Source organism: Jaculus jaculus, chromosome 1, assembly GCF_020740685.1.
Source record: "Jaculus jaculus isolate mJacJac1 chromosome 1, mJacJac1.mat.Y.cur, whole genome shotgun sequence".
NCBI classification, from domain to species: Eukaryota; Metazoa; Chordata; class Mammalia; order Rodentia; family Dipodidae; genus Jaculus; species Jaculus jaculus.
In genome coordinates, this window is record NC_059102.1 from 300,719,424 (window position 1) to 300,742,340 (window position 22,917).

General features: G+C 40.6%; 1 protein-coding gene across 3 annotated transcripts in view; it reads left to right on the top strand.

Moving 5' to 3' along the window:
- The window catches only part of Astn1 (astrotactin 1), a 339,793-nt gene that overhangs the window by 105,634 nt on the left and 211,242 nt on the right, over positions 1 to 22,917 (top strand). For all 3 annotated transcript variants that reach the window (XM_045159035.1, XM_004658763.2, XM_004658764.2), the window contains exon 2: positions 18,219 to 18,406. In XM_045159035.1, coding sequence (XP_045014970.1) covers positions 18,219 to 18,406 — 188 coding nt within the window. The remainder of the gene's footprint in view (positions 1 to 18,218; positions 18,407 to 22,917) is intronic.

Genomic DNA, 22,917 nt, shown 5'->3' on the forward strand with positions numbered 1-22,917 from the left:
AGCTGTAACCACTAAGCAATCTCTCCAGCCCAAAATATACAATAAACAGGTATTGGTCTAATGGAAACAGAAATTTTCCTAATAAAGATGAAACAGTTTGGCAAATGTTTGATTCAGATTTTATGTTATTTTAAACACATATCTTACTGGCGTAGGTAATAGGAAAGACATTAAGGACAAGATTTCAAGGAAAGAATTATGCAGAAGTGTCTTGGTTGAACATTTGATGTGCCAAATTGATTTTTTTTCTAAATCTAATAACTCCAAGGTGAAAATTGATATTTTTGCTTGAGCATTGGACACATAGCATTCACAACATTTCACTGCATCTCAACAGTTACTGATGGTTGACAAACCTTAATTTCTGACAGAAAAATACAATGAAGAGTATCTAAAATTAAATATATCAGAGAAAGTAATAGAGAAAAATATTCAAAATAGAAGCATTCTAGAATATCATTTTTTTTTTCTCAATTTTGTGAGGCTTTATACTGGAAAGACACCTGACCGAGAAATTCTTCCTCTGGATTTCTTCGGAGCTTATGTCCTACACAAACTTGAGGGAAATATTTCTCTTTAGGCACTTGTTATATTTTTAATGCTGGTCAGAAATGTAAGCTGTTGAAGGATTGAACACTCTTTTTTGTTTGGTTTTTGTTTTCTGAGGTAGGGTTTCATGTGGCCTCAGGATGGCCTCAAGCTACTGGTGATCCTCCTACCTCTGCCTCCCAAGTGCTGGGATTAAAGGTGTGTGCCACCATGCCTGGTGGATTGTACATCTTTAAAGTGATAAAAGTATCTGTGAATTCCTTGTGGTCTGTATATCCTGAGGTTTCGTGATGACTTGGGGATCTCAGATACCCTGAGATCATTCCTCATGTGACAGAAAGAGTTGAGAAGGGAGAAAATGGGTGACACAGACAAGGAAAACCAATCAGAAAAATGTGTACTGAGTCTTTTCCTGAAAATTATGGTACTGCTTTGGAAATAGAGCCCTAAGAGTTTTTTTTGTTTTTTTTTTTAATAGCACTCACACTGAAGCAATGTGAAGGCCAAGAGACACCTATCTTGTCCTGGCATCTAGTCTTACCAATTGCCCCACATAACTTTTACCTTTTTCCTGGAACTTGGGACAACACTTTCTCACTAAGAGTCTATCTCTTCTATATTCAGAACATTCTCAACATTCCGTCCACTCTTTCCCTGTTTTATAAAAAGTCCAACCTTTATACACCTAATGTGATTTAGTCCTGGTTTCATTTCCTGAATCTCTGTGTTGCTTTTTCTTCCTGGATCTCATGTTCATTGCTGCCAGTTTCTTTGTCCCTGCAGGTGCAGACAAATTAGCATAAAGAGTAAGTTACAAAATTGGAGAACAGCAAATTTGATTTCAAAAGCCATTTCAGATTGAGGTCCATTTGGTGGCATTAGGAGCAAAACTAATAAACAAGTCCATTTTTTGTACTCAAATTGATTTTTTTACATGACAGTATCCCTTTAGAAGTAGGATATTTTATCAAATTCTGATTTTAGCTGTCATTTGCAGTGCTTTTTTGTTTCCTTTCTCATTATTGCTGACTGTTAAGTTATGTGGATTGGCAAAGGAAAATCTTTTATCATAGGCAGGAACATATTACTTTTCCAGCATCATTGCCTGCCTGTGTGTATGTATGACCTCACAAATACAGCATATTTTGATTTGATACTGTTCTTAGTAACATGATTCCCATTTTGCAGATGGAAAAAAAATAGAGACATCAGAAGACATGCTTAGATTTCAGAGAACATTGAAGCGATATGGAACCCAGTTTGCTTTCTCATTATCTGAATCAACATTTTTTAAAATATTTTTTTGTTCATTTTTATTTACTTATTTGAGAGTGACAGAGAGAGAGGGAGAAAGAGACAGATAGAGAGAGAATGGGCGCGCCAGGGCTTCCAGCCACTGCAAACGAACTCCAGATGCCTGTGCCCCCTTGTGCATCTGACTAACGTGGGTCCTGGGGAATCGAGCCTCGAACTGGGGTCCTTAGGCTTCACAGGCAAGCACTTAACCGCTAAGCCATCTCTCCAGCTCTGAATCAACATTTTTAATGACATCTGTCATATATAGTAGCATGTATTTAACTGCTGTATTGGGAATCAAAGACTTCTCCATAAACTCAGAAAACTCAGAGGAGTCCTGGGCTCAGTCTGTTAGATATCATGATCAAGGTCATTGAGTAAGGGGGTGAGAGACAAGAATTCTCAGAGCACCCTACATCTTTTGAAGAGTGTCCACAACTCAATGAGGAGGCCCTTATGCAGGACTGCAAAACTCATTTAAATTTCTTGCTGGTGGGAATTGCCAGGGTGCATGTGTCGATGGCAGACACATGGAGATGAACACATAGTAGCTAAGTGCTTACCAGGTCTCCAGGCAGGGGATTCAGAGCAGCAAGGGCTCCACAGCACGCTGTGGGATGCTCTTGGGTTGTCCCGGGTCTGTGTGTTCCTCTCTTTCCTCACCTCTGTCTTCTTTCCCTGCCATCTTGCCAAGTGCTTGCATACGTGCCCTGTGTTTCTCTACCTCAGCCCTTTTGCTTACTCATGTGTTTCTATTTCCTCATCTCTCCAGCTTGAAAGTGGCTCTCATGGCCCAGGCTCCCCATCTGTGCTTTTCCTGTGCATCTCTCGGAGCTCTGCTTCTGCTGACCTATGCCAGATTTGTTCCGTCTTCCCTGAGTCAGATTCCTCAGAGTGAGAATCTGATTAGCTCATCCTTCTGTGCTGAGCCAGGCTGTGGGTCGCCTCACACTCTGTAGTTGGTCTGCCCTTGAATGAGGCACCCACATCACAGAGGCCAGTGAAGGGCTTAGCAAGAACTGGCTATCAACGAAGAGGGTAGCCCCTGCTAGAAGAACAATGGACACACACCAAGATGGACACATCAGAGCAAGGGCCTCCCCATTTTTTCATAAACTTTGCTAACACCATTCTTTAATCTGAAGTCATTTGGCAGCCTGTGAGGAATGACTGGAAATTAAGTTCTAGGAACTATTGTTTTTTTCAAGGTTGGCAAAAGAGAAATCATTGACATGGCCATAACTACTTGATGCTATATTCAGAGCTCTCCATTTATTACTTCATTTCCTCCTCAAAACAATGATGTAAAGGAGATACTGTAATCCTCAGTGGACTGAAACAACATGTTCAAGGCAAGCCACTTTGAGATAGAAGGGTTGATATTTAAACTGGGATGCAAAACATGCCCACAAAGTTTACTCCCACATCGGCTGGTATTTTTATCTAGCACTGTCTTCACCTGACTGAGTCAGATTGAGCGCCTATGAGATAATTTGATTGGAACTGGAGCCACAGTGGGAGAGCTCCCTCAGAGAAGGCTGCAATGGAGGAGAGTTGCTTTGTCATTCCAGAGGATTGTCCCCACGGATGGTGTGGGGGGTGGAGGATCCCTGATGTCAGCCTTATGGAGTCACAGCCCTGCCTCTAGGTAGCTTCACCCTCAGTTTAAGGGAACATGCCATGCAAAACCCTTCTGTGACTGTATTAACACAGATCCATCATTAATATGACAAATATGCGCCCCTGCAGACTTAATTGCTTCAATTTTCTTGAGTCACTGATAGGTTTATGGCCTGTTTCAATTCCAGTAAAACTAAAGCAATCTAGACTGGGTGTGGGGTTGGGGGGGGAGTCTTACTCGAATCAATCTCTTGAGCAGCTCCAGTCTCCAGCACGGATGGCAGGCTCTCTTTGTAGACAAGGTAATTAAAGAGGCAGAGCCAGCTTCTTTTAAAAGTCCCTTCATCTTAGTTTTATCATCTGTGACACAGTCTCAGAAACCTTGGCTGGGAAGCATCTTTCCTCCGTCCCCTCCTGCAGGGTCTGGCCTTCCATTTGTCTCCCTGCCTAGCTGAGGCTCTGTAAGCTTTCTGGGTTGCTTCTGTGAGAAGGGTGGAAAGGTGAGGGTTTCTGTGTTTGTTTGTTTTTTTTATCACTTAAGAAAAGGCCAGACAAAGGAAACAATCTTTATAGCAGAAACTATCCTATTAACTCGAAGTAAAACCAAAGATAATGCAAAATGGGGTGATTTTTTTTCTTAAACGATTGAGGAAGTCTTGAGAAAACTACCTAGGTCATGTTTTAGATAAATGGAACCTTTTAATTTTCAGTTTTTAAATGATTAAGGACTTACAAAAATCTATTAAGTTATTAAATGACTATATATGTAACAATGGACATTTTGTAGAAATTAATTGACTAAAATGTTTGTCATCACCAGGAGTATAAGAAATCCCCATATGATAAAGGGAAATGATGTCAGTTAGACAATACAAAATTCTTCCATTGTTCTAGGAAGTGAAAATGAGAAATGGAACTGATGGAATAAATTTTCTCTGCTTCTGTTGAAGAACTCATGAAATTTAAACAAGCGTGTTACCTCCTGAAATTGAAGTAGTGTAACAAGTAATCATTAGTTCTAGGAATACCCTAAATCAATCTATAAAATATGAATAGTTAAATTACTAGTGTTGCATAAAATACACTCATGAATCCTGAAGAGCTTCAGAGAAGAAGTGGGTGGGAGGTAAATAGTTTATCCCCAAACAGAGGGTGATCCTGTTTGTAGGAGATCTGCCCCAGTGCTTATGGCAAGACCATTAACTGACGATGCTCGATGAAATGTGCCAGTGCTTTGACACTAATTGAGATGAGCATAAGTGTAAGAGGGCAGGCACAAGGCGGTAGAGGATGTGGTATCAGTGGGTTATCTGTAAGGGGAAATCTGGTCTGAATGATCAGTACGCTGTAAGTTATAACACACATACTGATTGTGGGGGGTCTAGTTAGGTTTTGAAAAAACTTGTGACAAGTTCTACCTTTAAAAATGTAGTTTTGTTAAATATTGAGTTAACACTTATTATGTTATATTTTGGTATCAGGATACGGTCCGTTGTGTCAGTGAAGCCATGGGAGTAGGAACATGAGACAGCTGGTCACATTACAGCCACACTGGGGGAAAGAGAGAGGGATGGATACTATGCTCTTCTGCTTTCCTCTTTTCCCTTGTTATTCAGTTTGGGATCCAGTCCATGGATGGTACCACCAGCATTCAGGATGGGCCTTCATGCATCGGTTATACCTCTCTGAAGTCCCATGCCACAGGAGTGTTTCCCAGATGATTCCAAATCTAGTCAAGCTGACAATGAAGACCAATCAACACAGCACTGCCTTTATTGGTCAAGGGGCTGCAGTTTTTAAAACAATATGAGTACATATCCTTATTAATTATTTAACTGGACTAAACTTTATATAATAAAACATCAATTTAATGGAGACAGATTATAAGATGATCAGAAACATCACAAGGTAGAGCAGAAAGTAGAAAGATGATTTTACATGATTTTTCATGTTATTTCCTTTCAAATAACACAGATGAAAACTCTAGCTATAGCTATAAAGCAGAAAAAAGTTATACTGTCATTGGTTTAGATAATTAATCTAAATTTAATTCAAATCATCTCTGAAAACATCAAACCAATACACTGTCTTGGTTAAAAAATAAAAATGGGTGGAAATGCCAGTATGAAGAATGTGGGAAATAAACATTTGCATACTGCATATGCGGTAAGAACTTATTGATCTTTTTCTACCAGGAATAAAATAAGTTATTCTCTATGAGGTAGATGTTTTTATTACTGTCATTTATTTAGACAATAGAGAAACTGAGGCATAAGGATCTCAGAAGTATTAGGTATAGGGGCCTTGTCTCAGACTCTGCTTTCCCAATATTACACTACTTTTTTCTGCAATACTGTGTTGCTCCACTCCACAGACTGCATTTAATGAACCCAGAGAAAGTGTGTAGAAAGGGGGCTATAGTGACTATTAGGAAGTAGCATGGCTGGTTGAAGGTAGAATTAAAAACAAAAACAAAACCTAACCTCAGGCTGGAGAGGTGGCTTAGCAGTTGAGGTACTTGCCTGCCAAGCCAAAGGGCCCCAGGTTTGATTCCACAAGACGTGTGCAAGCCAGATGTACAAGGTGGCACTTGTGTCTAGAGTTTGTTTTCAGTAGCTGGAGGCCCTGGTGGCCCATTTTTTTTCTCTCTCTCTCTCTCCCTGCCTCTTTCTCTCTCTCTCAAATAAATAAAACTAAAAAATAAAATAGAAAGTAAAAAACAACCCTAACCTGTACTAGATTAAATAGCAAAGTAATGATAAAAGGGATATGAATGACAAAGATGAAGAGAATAATGTGACCCATGTTTACTATTCAAAGTATTTGTGAACGTGTCCTCCAAATAGTCAACTACTAGAATTCAAAGTTCATTTTATAAAACCCAAGTAAGGTGAATTTATGGCAAATGGGAGGAAATATGGCTCTACTTAGCCAGAATTATTCATATGATACTCATTTCCCAAGCTAGAGTACAGTCAAAAGATAGAGATGGTCCTGGAGAGATGGCTCAGTGGGTAAAGAGCACTTGCTGAGCAAACATGAAGACAGGGGTTCAAAGCTCAGCGCCAAGTAAAAAGCCAGGCATGGCTGTACACACTTGTTACCCCAGTATAGGGGAGGTGAGGACAGGAGGATAACTGGGGTTCATCTAGTCTAAGATGGCAACTGCTAATCAGGGGAAGATAAAACAGTAAACCTAGGGCTGCAATGATGGCTCCGTGGTTGTGTGCTTCATGTGAAAGTTTAAGGGCCTAGGGAGGCCCGACAGAAAAACAAACCCAAGTTTGAATCTCCGGAACCCACATGACCAGCTGTATTTGGCCATGTGTATCTTTAACCTCAATCACACAAAGGGGAGCAGAAACCAAAGAATCACTAGGGCTCATGAAAAGTAATGAATTGTGGCATACTTGAGAGACTGGGCTGGAGAGATGGCTTAGTGGTTAAGGTGCTGCCTGCCTGCGAAGCCTAAGGACCCACGTTCAATCCTCCAGGCCCCATGTAAGCCAGATACATAAGGTGTCATATGTGTCTGCAATACATCCGCACTGGCTAGAGGCCCTGGAGCACCCATTCTGTCTTGCACGTGCTTTCTCTCCCTTTCTGTGTCTCTAATAAATTTTTAAAAAGTAAACCAAAGAAAAACAAAGAGACTGTCTCAAACAAGAACTTGTGAAAGATGATGGAGCAAGACACCCAGCCTTGTGCCTCCAGCCACAGCAGGCAGATGCCGATAGCCCCAGGTGATCACATGGGTATACCACACATACACACACACACACACACACACACACACACACACACACACACACACAGAAGCACACAAGCCAAAACAAAGTGAAACGGGAGAAGTTAGGGTGAGAAGAGGCTGTAGGGGTCATTCATGCACCACTTCATTTATAAGAAAATGGTAAGGAGAGGAGAGCCTAGAGACACGAATGCCCTCCTCATTGTGCGCATGCCCGAAGACTGTGCCCACTGTCAGTGGTGGAAGCTCACGTGGCTGGGGGAATGAGATAGAAAGTTTCATTTCCCGGGAGAAGATGAGAATGGAAGCTTTCCCTGGAGTAAAAATAATCTGAGCATTTATGAGATCTCTGGCTATTCTGCAGAGTGAGTTTTTGGATTCCATGAAAGTTAAGTAAGCTTTTATTTATTTAATATTTAATTTTTATTTATTTATCACAGAGAGAGATAGGAAGGGAGTGATAGAAAGAGAGAGAGAGAAAGAGAGAGAAGGGGCACACCAGGGCCTCCAGTCCCTACAAAGAAACACCAGATACATGTGTCGCCATGTGCATGTGGCTTACGTGGGTCCTGGGGAATCAAACCCAGGTCCTTTGGCTTCATAAGCAAGCACCTTAACCACTAAGAAATCTTTCCAGCTGAGATCTTAGTTTTATATGGTGTCCATTTGTTCTTTCCTGTGCCCTTGCTCACCATCACCACCCCACATCTGCAAGAGCATACCCACTTTAATTCAGGAGTCTGTCTGAGTGCCCAGCAGGCAGTTTGCTATTTCTGGCCTCACTGGGCACATATAACAAGGCATCTGTATGTGAAAACCTTATGACTGGATTTGAAAGCAATGGTAGTATAAGTGGAGTTTTGTTAGACATAAAAGAGTGTTCAATATGCTAATGAGCACTTCCTGAAATGTACAATTGCGACCTGGCCCAGGTTATGTAGCTGGAACTGAGCTGATTCCCGGACTTACAGTTTCTGGACTTGCAAAGTCTCTGAAGCAGCTGTAGCCATTTAAATGTATCATTTGCTTAATTCTGTCAAAGATTATTGCTCAACTTTACTATTTTTGTGAATGACACTAATAATGACAACAATATTGATAGTGATGACAGCGATGTTGGTGCTTATTGTGGTTCACTTTGTGTTGGAAACTATGCTAAGCAATTGCATATAGTGTCCTGAAATTGCGAGTTGCTGTACCAAAAAGGCCTTAAAATTAGGAGACCTAGCATTCCCTTCCTCTCCTTCCCCACTCTAGTATTTACTGCGTGATCAAGTAGATTGATTTTTTTGAAATACAAGTTCTTTATCTGTAATACATTAGTCCTATCTCTCAAATAAAGGTTAGGTGAAAATTAAGATAGCTTATGAATATTCAAAGAGCTTCTCACCAGGACCAGCACACAATAGGTGCATCATCTCTTATTGAGTTGAATCACAGATAAGCCATATAGAAATATAATTTAAGGAGAACTAACTTGAAATTAAAATGAATCAGGCCAGTTTACAAGCAATAGACCATTCACCTTTTCCAAACATGTTTTTAACGTTTTTATTTTGTTTATTAGAGAGAGGGAGAGAAAGAGAAAAAAAGTAACAGAAAGAGAGAGAGAGAGAGAGAGAGAGAGAGAGAGAGAGAGAATGGGTGCACCAGGGCCTCTAGCCACTATAAATGAACTCCAGATGCATGTGTCACCATGTGCATCTGGCTTATGTGGGACCTGAAGAATTGAACCTGGGTCCTTCGGCTTCTCAAGCAAGCACCTTTACTAGTAAGCTACCTCTCCAGCCACTCAAAAATATTTTATTTGTTCATTTGTGTATGTGGGGGAGAGTAAGAGTGCCATGTTGTCTTGCTAATGTAAATGAACTCCAGATTCACATGCCACTTTGTGCATCTGGCTTTACATGGATACTGGGGAATTGAACCTGGGGTGGTAGGCTTTGCAAGCAAGCATCTTTAACCACCAAGACATGTTCCCAATACTGTTCACTTTTTGTGCATCATTGACAACCGGTGCTCTGTCCTTATCAACTCTATTTTCTATCACAGAGCCACACAACCTAGACATAGTTCAGGATCAGAGAATGATAGCAGCTAGTTGACCCTCTATCACTGAAAGACCTGGAGTATCAGAGTAGGGACTTGAATCCATAGAGCTCTCAGTGGGTCTAGTAGGGAGTTCCATTATAATTACCTAACAATGAGGGTTCTGGATTTGAAGGCCCACTTGTCTGTATTGTTTCCAATGCCACACAGCAGGGAAGTGACTCCCAAGGGCCCACAAAGCTCAAATCAGAATCTCAATAGTGAAATCTCAGGCTTCAAAATGAGTTATTCTCACTTCAATGTATGAAATGATCTATAAATACATATTTTAACATCATGGACTTTAAATATTATTGCACATTTTACTTGATGTCAGATCTTGTTAAACATCTGCTGTTATCTCAATTTACAAAGGTCATCTGGGTAGCAGTGGAGAATTGAACTAGATGTATGTAAAAAAAAAAAATACTTTTACTAGTGAATCTGTACCTCTGATAACCCATTCCTTTTCAAAGAGCTTTGGGCTTTCTTCCCCTTTTCAAATGAGACTTTAATGAGTATCATGTGGATAAACTCTTTGCCGAGGTTTGAAAAGATCCAGAGAAACACTGGTAGGAACAAGCAAACCCTTTTGGATGAAATCACAAGCTGTTTGAAAGCCTCCCCATCTCTCTGGTTGTGTCAGAACCTTTTGGCTGCATCTTCCCCCCATAGGAATGTTTTCGTCTCCATAGCTAGGTAAATAGAATGCTCCCGTGGTTGCTCAATTGCTATTCATGCCAGCACAGAGCAGTGTAGAGTGACCTACTTCCAGCAGCATCCATAGAAAGCTTCTTGGCTGATTTAAAAAGCTACCTTCTGCTCCCTGCTGCTCCCACCCCCAACTGTCCTCAGAAATGGCATTCTGTAGAGTATCCAGGTCTCTATTTTCTTCCTTTTATCATGCCTTCCCCCCTGTGTTCATTCATTTTATTCCATTTTTGCTTCTCTGGAAAAGAAGTGGGTAGGTGGGTGGCTTCAAAGGTAGTTAACATTTCCAACTTTTAAATTATGACACCATCAAGGAATATTTGTAGGGTTATTCAAGAGAGTTCAGGTGACATTTCATCTTGACTTCCCATAGCCTATAAACATAACTGATCAAAGGTTAGTAAGGTACAAAAAACCAGGTGGAAGCATCTGTACGTGGATGTGTCCTTACTGGGGATTGTAACTGAAGTTTCAGTAGTCACTTCAGCCAACCCTCACTCTAAAAATTGACAGGCTGGACTGAAAAGCTAACAATCCCAATGCCAAGAGCAAAGTCTGGCTTGAAAAGAATCTCTGCAGACACTGTGATCCAGTTGGCTTGCAGGTACTCTCAGCCTGCTCCTGATGAGAGGTCTGACTAGTTCCAAGTGTCATGCCTGATTTGGTGACATTGCTGAGAAAGTCTGAATTGAAATAATTCTTGGAGACTATCTCCCATCACTTGAAGAGGATGAAAGTGAGCTCCAGCGATTGGAGCAGATCTCCTTCAAGCCCCCTACCCAATGTTCTTTCCACCCTACCATTCCATTTTTCATCTTTCGGCCCATGGTTGACTGCAAGTATTGTTTCTTTCAGGCAGGGTTTGATGTTACTAAGCACAAGAAATTGGAATTCAATGGTCTTTCACCGGATCCTGAGTGAAGTTTGTATTTCTAAGCCCATGGAGTTGAGGTTCTACCTACTGGGAAAGGAACCTCCTATGCTTCTATTGGGGAAGGAGATGTTTGACATTTTAAGCTCCTTTGTTAAATTTTTGCTCTAGATAGTTCTTTGGCCATTGATCAAGCCTGCTTGCAGGAGGAAGCAAAGGAATTAATAGATAGAAGCAGCTCTGAAAACAGGAATCACAATGAGAATTCCATTCCTAGTTGGTCTCTGAACATCTATACCAAAGAATTTCCTGGTTCTACAATCTTTCATTTCGTTGTTCACTTATCCAGGCCCTTATAAGCACATACTTCAGGCAGGCCATCAGTGCTCCAGGCATCGCGGCTGGCTGAATTCAGGCCCAGCAAGGTGCTTGGTCTTCTATGGCTCTCTCTGGGATGCGATTGTTCCACTCTGGAACTCTGTACCAGATGGTCCCTGCAGTGAGAGGTGTGGGAGCTCCGCCAACTCAGCCCAAGGGCCATCATTTCTCTTGCAAGTCTCTTTTCCTAACTTTTCTTGGCTTTGTCCTTTCTCTCTACTTCCTTCTCCTTTGTCTGCTTTTGGTCTGTCCCTCATCTTTCTTCACAGATGGCCAGGACACTAATGTGCTACTGTCATTATGTTTATGAAACAAGTTGGGGTCTTTAGAGGCTGCTGTTCCAGAGACATTAAAGACTGGTGTCACGTTTGATACCGGGGTGAGGATTTGCAAGATAATTAGTGATCCCCAGCTGTTATTAACCCCTGACTTAAGCAGGTTATTTTCTTACAAAGGTGTTGAAAGTTAATACCACTGTTAATAGTTTCAGTCAGACAACCATAATGAAACCATGTGGGAAACTAGACCTGCCATCAATATCTTTCAAACTCTGCAATTTGAGAGTGGAAAAGGAAAGGGAAAAGAACAAAAGGAAAGAAGTCTTGCCATCATAGTCCTGTCATTAGTAACCTTTAGCATAGTCACTGTCTGACAGACAAGACCCATTTGCTATTCTTAGGTCTAGATGGTTTGCTTGTCACTAGTAAAGTTCTGAGCTTAATTGTCATCACACAAGGAAACTCATAATGGCCACTGAGCTAGCATAAAGTGGAGGTATGATTAGATTCTAATTTTAGAGATGTACTCTTTCATTGGCAATTATTTTACAAGTGATATAAGACTACTTGTAACATCACACAAAATTAAAGATAACCAAATGCAACTGACAACTCAAAGATAATCCATATCCTCTAATGGCCAGAACCCGGCATCATAGTCTTTTATGGGCCACTCATTGAATCTGCTTCTTTTATAATTTTGTTCTGGAGGAAGTCCCTCAGAAAACTTACTAGATTTGGTTTGTATAGAAGCATATTAAGAGAAATAGCAGGTTTGAAAATTTAAGTAAGGCCTTTGAATAGTCAGTCATGGCCACCAGGGGGTATCACCCTCAACCTTGAAAGACCACAGGGTCAGTTCAGCAAACACCTTCAGCCTGAGTCTGAGCGTTGGCATGGTCATGCTTCTTCCTGACTTGACCTCATCAACCACAGCGACTTTAGTACTACTTAGCTACATTCAGCTGGAGCTCTGACTTGCCAAGAGGGAAAAGGGGTCCTCAAATAACCAACCTGACCTAAGCCACACAGCAATTCTCTCAAGTGAAAGATCTTTGAGGGTTTCCTTCAATTCAATTTAAAAAAAAAAAAAAACAAAAAACGCATATTTGAGTGTGAGTTGTCAAGTCCATTGAAGGAGGGCACGGTGGATTAGATGCTTTGGAGGAAGTCCTAATCCTGACTGCAGGTTCTAAAGAGTTAATGTCAGGGATTTTCAGCATGAGGGTATGCCTAAAGAAGAAAAAGGGTATGTGCATGGCATGAGGATGTTGCAAGGCCAAGTAGAGTAATTAAAAAAAATGCATATCCTAAAGTAATCCCAAAAACAGATTACAAACTCACAGCCCACAAGCTATCATTAGGACAATGACTTTAGGTGCTTAAAAGCTATTCTTCTCTACCTTCCCTCATCCCAAATTCTTCTCTTCTATGGCTTTTGCTGTGTCCCATCATTGCGGTTCTTGACAGCCAGATTTTCTAAGGTTTCGAAACCACCCGTTTGCATCAGCATGATAAAAGTCTTGCTTTTCAAAGATTACTATATATATATATATATATATATATATATATATATATATATATATGCACACATATATATTTGTTCCTCTGCATGTGTGTGTGTGTAATTCACCAGATGCTCACTGCTGCAAACACTATCCTGTTTTAGGTGGGTGGTTGAGAAATGGAACCCAGACCAGCAGGCTTTGGAAACAAGTATCTTTCACCACTCAGCCATCTCCACAGCCCTGAAGACTTGAATGCATCCTTTCAACCCAGGGTGTATAGGTTAGGCTTGAGAGAAGGTTTGATATTGTTTGGGACATGGAACTTGTCATCCCCTTCAGGAGCTTAGAGTCGTGAAGTTTATGCATACATTTCTTCCTCAGAAAGATGGGAAAGCTCAAAGCAGAGCTGTGTGTTCAAGGTTGCTCGGGTCAGGCTTGGGCCTCCCGAGCCTCTATTTTAGTTACTGCAGAATGTATAATCAGACTAGCAGTGGGACTGTGACTCTCATTCTCAGTCTTTCTGATCATTTTGAACTGTGGCTTAGTTCATGCTTGTATTTAATAGAGCCATGGGCAACTTTTTCCTCGCTGTGAACTTCTTAAACTGGCATTCAAGACTTTTACAGTTGACGTTAATCTGAACTTTTAGACTAGGTCATCTGTTATTCTTCTCCAGATCCCCACCACCCCGCAGCTTAACCAGACCTCCTGCAGTTCTGAAAACATGCATTATCCTTCTGTTCTTTGAACATACTGTTGCCTCCCCAGCACTTTCCCTTATTTCATTACTTCCCATCCATGTTTCCCCAGCCAAGTCCCTCCTGCTCCCTCAGCACTGTTGGCACTGTTAAGACTACTTAAGGCCATTCCTGAAGTTTCCTGTTAGATTGAAAGATCCCTGAGAGTAGGAGCTATGTAGCACAATAATGATATAAAAATAATTTTAGCTGGGCGTGGTGGCTCACACCTTTAATCCCAACACTCAGGAGGCAGAGATAGGAGGATTGCTGTGAGTTCAAGGCCACCCAGAGAATACAGAGTGAATTCCAGGTCAGCCTGGGCTAGAGTGAGAGACCCTACTTCAAATAAATGTGGCAAACACAATAGGATACAATGATATTTGTTGTATATAAGAGTAAGAGTAATGGTCACCCTGTTTTCTATATGTTTCAGATGGTTCTTGAATTTTGGAAGGTAGTGAGAGTTGTGAGGTCTGTGGGAGGAAAACTAGACATAGCAACACTCAGAGCAGCCTAACCTTTCTGTAAACCTTGGTCCACAGTGTGATGATAGCATTGGTGTTATGGCCCTTGTGGTGTTAAAAAATGATCATATATTATCCTTTTGGCTTATTTCATTCAATATATTGTGGCAAAGGTTCTCTAGGACTCTCACTGTCCATACTCTAGTAACCTTATAGTGTAGTGTACCAAGTCTGTCACCTCCTCATTTTGCTACTCAGAGTGTCAGGGCTGGTTTGCATTGCATTTTTTTCTTCTCAAGGTTGTCTGCTGACATCCAGACCAACATGATTACATTAATGTCCCAAGCTCAGGCCTCAGTCCTGTTGGTGAAGAAATTGGCAAGACATTTACTGTGCCTCATGTCGATTTTCATTAGCTGATCAAGACAAATATAGTATAAGTAAGTAAGGTGCTGGTTTAGTGTTTGCGCTATTTCATGTTAGAATCTGACAGGGGAGGAAAATAGCCAAGGATGAAGCTATCATTGTGTAATTATCTTGAAAATAAAAAAAAAAGATGAGTGCCCTTGGCAAGACATGATGACCTATTTCCTTCACCTTTGCCCTCTACAATGGACCTAGTCTTGGTAGAGTCATGATGTCATCATAGGAGTGATCATGAATAACCCACAGAGGGATTCAGACAGTTGCCAGAGACTCTGTGAGCTTAACCCACTATGCGATAGTGGAAGCACCTTGTCAGCAACCCCACTTGGTTGTTTCCTTGGTACCCCTAGTCCTATCACTCTGGAGCAGAACACTAAGTTGCTCACAGATATGGACTTCCTTAGTGAGTCACTGAAAATGTGTTGGAATTGATAGTAGTGATGGTTGCACAAGTTGGTGGGTACAGAAAGCCACACTGAATTATATATTTTGCAAGGGTAAATTTCTCATGTATTAATTGTATCTTAATTGTATAATGAGTTATGGGATATTGAGACTTTGTACAAAAGATTGAAATATTGTAGACTAAAAGAAGTCCCTTAAACACCATGTGGACTTGCAGGGACTTCCTGGCTCTGGATAGGTTCTGAGGTCGTTCCATCTGTTGATGTCATGGGGTAGTGTGTACCTAGTTATTTCACCAGCCTCACTCTCTACTGTGTCAGGCTACGGTGAGCTTGGTCTAGATATTTCCTTGTCTTTGTTTGCATAGTTAAAGCAAAGGTAATGAGCTGAACCTACTTGATGAGGATCTCCTGACAAACAGTAATCTAGCTTGCCAGGTAATCTAAAGGTACAGGTGCTGGATCCACCTGAGTAGCTACAGAAATGGCTAAGTGTCCTCAGACATGAGTGGAATAAGTCACAGGCTGGTTTGGAGATAGTACACAAACAGTTCTGGATTTGATTAAGCCACTATTGGGAACTGGACTGTTTATGATTTTTATGTCCCTGGTATGGCAGAGACAGAGTTTTAGATCCAGTGCAATGAATAACTGAACATTAGCCTGGGGGCAAGGGTATTTCTCAGAAGCCTACTGCTTTGATGTGAAGGCATGAGGAGTGGTTGGAAGGATTGCATGCTCAAATGCCTGCATGGACTTTTTTTAAAAATATTTTTTTGTTCATTATTTATTTATTTGAGAGTGACAGACACAGAGAGAAAGACAGATAGAGGGAGAGAGAGAATGGGCGAGCCAGGGCTTCCAGCCACTGCAAACGAACTTGAGACGTGTGCACCCTCTTGTGCATCTGGCTAACGTGGGACCTGGGGAACCGAGCCTTGAACCAGGGTCCTTAGGCTTCACAGGCAAGCGCTTAACTTCTAAGCCATCTCTCCAGCCCTCTGCATGGATTTTTGATGACTGGGCCCACACTGAAGATTTGCGTGGCCACTCTGTCTATGGATACACATCTTTGAAGGTGCACTCAAAGGTTTTTCTTCACCTAGACATGTGGAAAGGCAGCTTAGAGGAAACATGGATGTGAAAAGCCCATGTCACCATGGCACTGAAAACATGGAACTGTGCCTTCCGACAATGAGGACTGAAGTGGAGAAGACCCAACCTCAGTCCCTGTTACCTCTTACAGCTTCCTGGATCTTTGGCCAGTCACACTGCAGTGCCAGAAAGCGAGAGAATGCTATGCATTGGGGGGTAGGGGCTAAGCATGAGGAGGGACACTGACTACTGTGTCTTGGTAACTTTCCCTCCTAATCTCAAATTTACTCTGCTCCTTGGTGAGCAGAATGGTGGGATGCACCCAGCCATCATATCAGTATCTCTCAGAGCCAAGCCAGTGACTCGTGGCCCAAAGGGAACCTTAAAACCTACATAGAGAGCCAGCTAATATGCCTCTCCTTCCTTCTTCTAGTCCTTGTCCTGTCAATTTCTGAACATCTTTTGCTCTTCTCTGAGGCAGAGGATGCCTTATGAAGGGTCATTGAATTCACTCTTCTCATGCAAGCTCTACCAAAGCTACTCCTTCCTTCTGTACTCCTACAAAAATTTGTCGTACACATTTTTTCAAGGTGTGCTGCTTTGAAAAAGTGTGGAGGCCTAATTTCATTTGGGATGCAGAGGTAGGAGGATCACCGTGAGCTCAAGGCTATCCTGAGACCACATAATGAACTCCAGGTTAGCCTGAGATAGAGTAAAACTACATCAAAATAAAACAAAACAAACAACAACAACAACAACAAAAAAACTTTAATAAGTACCCGAGTGCCTAGCACAGTGCCTGGTGGATATGATAGGCCCAGTGCCTGTCTATTGCGAGGCCTGATCAATAAATAACCCTGGTGTTTTCCTCCCACAAAGACTGAAAGAGAGTTATAAACTCCATAAATATTTAAAATTGCTTTCCCCTTTATGGTTTTGATAGTTGATGAGAATATATTCTAAATGTGTCTATTAAATCTTTTTTATGTCTATAAAATATTTTTCTAGCCAAAGGTGATAAATTTTGAGAGAAGAAGCATGCCTTTAAAAAAGGAAATTTTATAAAGCCAAGATTTGTTAAAGTGTATTTGGTGGAATACTAGTTCCATTTTTAGGTAATATTTGTTAAAGGAAAAAAAAATGGTCTGAGGGCTAAACAAAGTGTGGGGAAAGCTAGGTTAATCAGATTTCTCTACTGTGGTATGTTTTAGGAATAAAAAGAAGAGGGATACTTACACAGGGTGTTTCTGCAACACTGCCTTAGCCCTGACTTCAGTGCATAGGGAAGAGCAGGATTTTGCTGTTTTGTGATTGGTAATAGTCAGTGTTTGGTTTAGATCACATAGAAAATAAGTGAGTGTTCATACCTGTTATCAGGACCCAACTTATACTATCCTCTTCATGCACACCACATCTGCTTTGCAAAACCAAATTAAAAAAGTGAAAAGGAATTCAAGTATCACTTTCCCTATAATACCGAGTTCTCTGCCATCTTCAGTGGACTATGCAGGAAATGATGGTGGTTTTAGGAATACCCTGTCAGCCCTGGTAGCTCTGCAATAGCCTCCTAGGAGTTCTCCATAAATGGCAGTTCTCTGCCCAGTAATTACTAACTCTCTCCTTGGTAGATTTGCTGGTGTATCTATGAGTAATTGCTGGGGAACTCACACTTCCAGATTTACAAGAGGCAAACAATCTTGTATTTACCTCAGGGGGTTATCAGGTATTCAAACTGTGCCATGTACAGGATGCTATTGATCATAGAACTAGGCGAAGAACTTAAATTTTCACCTCAGTATTTTTCTCAATGGGTGAGAGCCTGGATAACTGGATTTATGGTAGAAAGACCTATGGGGGATAATTCTCTTGTTCTTATGATCTTTTTACCTTTCTTGAGTTTCGTAAACAGCAGTGTCTGTCCTAACTATAGTTGAAACCCTTTGTTGCCTGAAAATAAAACTATTTGATACCAGTGGCTAGGTAAAAGATCAAAAATCGGTCCAGTTCAAGCCTGACCTGCTCCTTTGATGTTTACCCTCTAGAGATCTCAGGGAACACAGAGGACATCCCGCTGGTACGCTGGAGGCAGCAGTGGCTGGAGAATGGTACTTTGCTTTTCCACATCCATCACCAAGACGGTGCCCCAAGCCTCCCTGGACAAGACCCGACTGAAGAACCCCAGCACGAGTCAGCAGAAGAGGAGCTGAGGATCCTCCACATCTCAGTCATGGTAAGAGCAGCACAGCAGCAGCCTTCAGGCCATTCACAGCTTGTGTTACCTTGACATTAAGAGTCTTGGTACCATCAAGGTATTCGTCAGTTTTCTGTTGTTATAACAAAATATCCATGGCAGACCACTTACAGAAAAGCCCACAGTTGTGGAGATCCAATGGCATGGCATCTTTATCAGCGTATCTCTGGTAAGAGCCCTCTCAACTTTATCAGTTGATGGCAGATGACAATGACAGTTCCCTGTGTAGAGGAAATCACATCACCAGATAGGAAGGCAGAGAGACTGAGGTCTTACAATCCTCTATAAAGGCAAACCCCTAGTTGACCTAGGGACTTCCAATTATACCCCACCACTTAGAAGTTCCACATCAACTCCCAGTACTGTCATCCTAGTACTAGATTTCCAATATGTGAGCCATAGGAGTCCAGAAAACATTTCAACAATAGTAATAGACGTCACTCTATAAAACCCAACTCCATGAAGATCATTGATCATGATGACAAGTAAACTTCCCATTTGTGGTGATGGATCAACTTGTATACTTAAGTGAAAATTGGAGTTATTTCTACATCACCATACCCAAACTGCTGTTTCTAGAAGTATGTGTAGAAAGGGAGTAGCTTTTACAAACCAGAAATAATGTCAGATTTTCTACAAGGGAAAATACTCAACTAGTATATTGACATATCTTAAAGCATTCTCTCCATGAAGGTTTATTGAATGCCTGAATCTCAAAGCTGCCTGCTGCTATCAAGTCTTTCTCCCTTTTCATCTGGTCAGGAGAGTTCAGCACTCAGGCTTTCTCTTATCCCACAGGAAAGGGCATGTCAATAGAGTCTTCCTCCTCTCCTTAGCCCAGCTCAGAAGTTTTATCATCAGCATCCCTCATAGAAGGAACATGGAAACACAAAGCCTCGAGAAAATTACCGATTCTTTCTAAAATACTAGGAACTTGTATTTCAGAATCTCACAAGAAAGCGAGTGCTGCAATAGCAGGTGTGTGTGTCTGGGAAGGGAAGTTTTTAGATGATTTTTTGTTTACTGGACAAGGTATTCACACAGTTATTATTAATAAATATCAGTGGAATAAATGAATGATTTTTTTTTTCTGTAGAGATAGAATATAATGTTTCACAATATAGGTTTTGGTAAACCAACACATTATCTGTTTATAGAGTAGCCTCAGAGTGGGTTGGGTCTATGGTATGGAAGTACATGGACTATCTTACTATTACAGATCTCTATATTGGGCAATAGGTCTTGGTTATCATTGCTTTGGTAACCCTTGGTGATGTTTAGTGCTGTGTATCCCTTTGAAGGAAACAAAGTACATTTTACATAACACAAAATGCTCTATTATCTAAAAATTTGGCTGAAAAAATTTTCCATAAAAATATCTGATAAAAAGTCTCAAAATGTAAGCCTGTCACTTATTCTTCAATCAGTGTCCTTATAAATAACTGGCATGATAAGCCACCTGCATGAATACAGGCATTTAGTTTAAACTGGATAGAGGAGAAAAGAGTTATAACTAGGAAATGATAATCCTCAGTGCCTTTGTAAAGCCATAAATGAGGAACTGCTGTGCCTCACTTCTACAAATTAAGCCAAGCTTATGTATGGAAACAATATTCATGCATCTGTAATCAAGGGCAAACCTCCTCTCTTGGGAATAGTTATCTTTGTCACTGTGGCTTCTAGAGTGGTCAGTCAAGCAGTTCAGCTCAGCCAGGAACTAGATTATCTTTACATTCATTATATGATTTTTGACGAGCTACCTACCCGCTCTCATTAGTTTGTGAAGCAATCATGGTCGTGAGTGGTTTTAGTTTAGCTTTGCTTTCTGTTTGATTCAAGTCCATTTCAAAGACTCCTCCTGTGTAATATCAGCACTTAATGATGTTTAAGGTAAAGAAAATTATATGGAATTCCAAGGATGAACATTGGATGTAATTATGTTGCCACAAAAGACCTTGACTTCAAGGGCTGAGGATGGGGAGATTTCTGAAGGGGTAGTCATCATGGAAAAAGGGCACAGGGATTTAAAAAAAAAAAAAAAACAACCTGCTGGAAGACAGCCCAAAGCTTGCCGTAGTGCTTGCATCATAACTCCAGTGCAGTGAGGACCGTCCTATCTATCTTCATAATGAGGTGCTCCAGCTAGTTCTCCAGTGAGGAAATGTGTGTACACACACATACATACATGCATGTTTATAGGCACATGTGTGGGTGGTTTTAAAGATAGAAATATGTTGACCAAGGATGCCAAAGGACTTTTGGAAAATTGATTGTGCTTTAAAAATGTAAATATCTCTTTGAGATGCCCTGTATCACCAAGGCTTTCTTCTGAGAGGCCTTGGGCAGGGATTAATGGACAGCATACACTGAGACAGACAGAGAACAAGGCTTAGCCTTAAACCTTGCCTTTCAGATCTTTCCTTTATGTGCTGCCAATTACACATCAGAGTCCACCAAATAATGTCATGTTTACTAAATGAAATAGAAGATTTATCTTTCAGCTTTCTTGTAGCTGATTCTATCTAATTTTCATCCAGGCTGGAATAGGCAGAGGTTCAAAAGGCATAGGCAGAAGGTGAGGAAGGGATAGTGTCCTGTTGCCTCTGCCTCAGCCTCCTGGGCATGGACAAGACACACCTCCGTGAATATTCAAAAAGCCTTTGGCCACTGCAAGGGGAATGATATCTCAGGCTGAACTGGAGCTAGAAGTGTTCCCACCCATCGTTGTTAAAGATGGTGGGTCAGTGGAGCCTGCAGCCCACCTAGCCTTCCCGCTACCCTCCATTCCCATTCCACACCACACGCCCTTACATGCTGCTCCCCATCCTTCGATGCTACTCTGGAAACAATTTCAAAGTCTGAAGTTGAGAATCTGCCCTCAGCTCAGGAATCAAGCCCGAGGGTATCCTGTTTGAAGATGCCGTTCAGAGAGTCTCTGATGGCTTCTTCTTAAGAGATTCAGGGATTGGTATACTTTATTTGATTCACTTTATACCATATCCTTTGGAGGTAAAATAGGCAGCTATTTGAGCCACCTAGAAAAGCAGCCTGATACATGTCAGAAGATAGTGAAACCTTTTGACTAGTCCTAGTGTTGGACAGGGAACTGCACATAAATAATTGTAAGACTCTTAGGGAAGAACAATTGCAAGGTTATTTTTCATTAACTTTAATGATCAATAATAATACAGGTTTCAGATTCATTGAAAACAATGTCTTTGAAAAAGAGAAAAGTTAAAGTTATTTCAAAGTATGGATAAGTTCAACCCTTTCTCTCTTGCTAATAAAATGTGTATTTAAAAGCTGAAATAGTAATCTTTCACAGGTCCAATATGTGTAGAGGGGATTAATGGTTCTGTGAAAACTTAAAGTTTACATTTCTTTCATTATATAGTTCCATTTTTCTCATCTATGTTGCTTTTATGCAGGGACTACTGTTTATTTTCATGTTTTGTGCTCACTATGTTTTGTTTTAAACACAAAATATAAGTAATGATAGAATGAAAAATAAAAGTAAACCTTTTCGTATCCTTATGACATTGCATGAATGAGAATTTGCAAGTCCTCACTTCCCCTGTGCCCAGTATAAATCTGTCATCAGCAAAACCGTGGGCTTGCAGAAAACCAATACCCCAGCTGGGAGCTTTGCAATTTAAAACTTTGAAAAAGCTTTTGCTATTTTTTATTTTTCAATCACATCCTAAAATTTTTGAATTATTTTTGCCAAAGAGGCACCATTTCTTCCTTGTGTAGAATAATTGGATTTCCCTCCTGAAGTCTTACATTATTGCTTTGAGGGTCAAATGATGTATTTTAACCTCCTGCATGATTCAAACTTGGCTGAAGAGAGTTATTTCAAATTTTTCAGGATAATTGACACTTAGAACCATGACAGTATACAAAGATACTCTTTTGCAAACTCTTGAAGAAATGGAAGCAGAATTGACAAATTAAAACTGAGTGTAAATTTTAAACCACAAGGCAAGAAATGATGTGGCAAGTTGTTTAATCCATAGAAGACCATATAGTTTAACACAGTTTTGCACTAGATATTCATACATCATGTGGACCTAAATTTCTACATTGTACCTTTGCTAATTTACCATACACTATACATTTTGCTTCTTAAAGTATGCAAAATAGAATTTAATGTTGCTTATTAGAATGTGAACACATTATTTCTATATTCCATGTTACAGTTAAATATGACAGTGTTAATAGATTTTCTTTATGTACACAGGTTGGTTAAATACATTTTTATGGCAAGTAGCCTTTCAAAAATGCATTATTTCTATCTATCTGACTGTCTATTATCCAGTTTTAGTTATTTTAAAAACACTGTTAGAAAATTTGTTTGTAGTTTAACCATCTTGGGTGAATGCATAACAGTGTGGAAATATCTTTGAGCAGCTGTATGTCCTTCTGAGTGTTCTGTGAACAAACTTATCTATCAGTGCTGCTTGCCAAAGACCACTAGCTCCAGCTGTGTG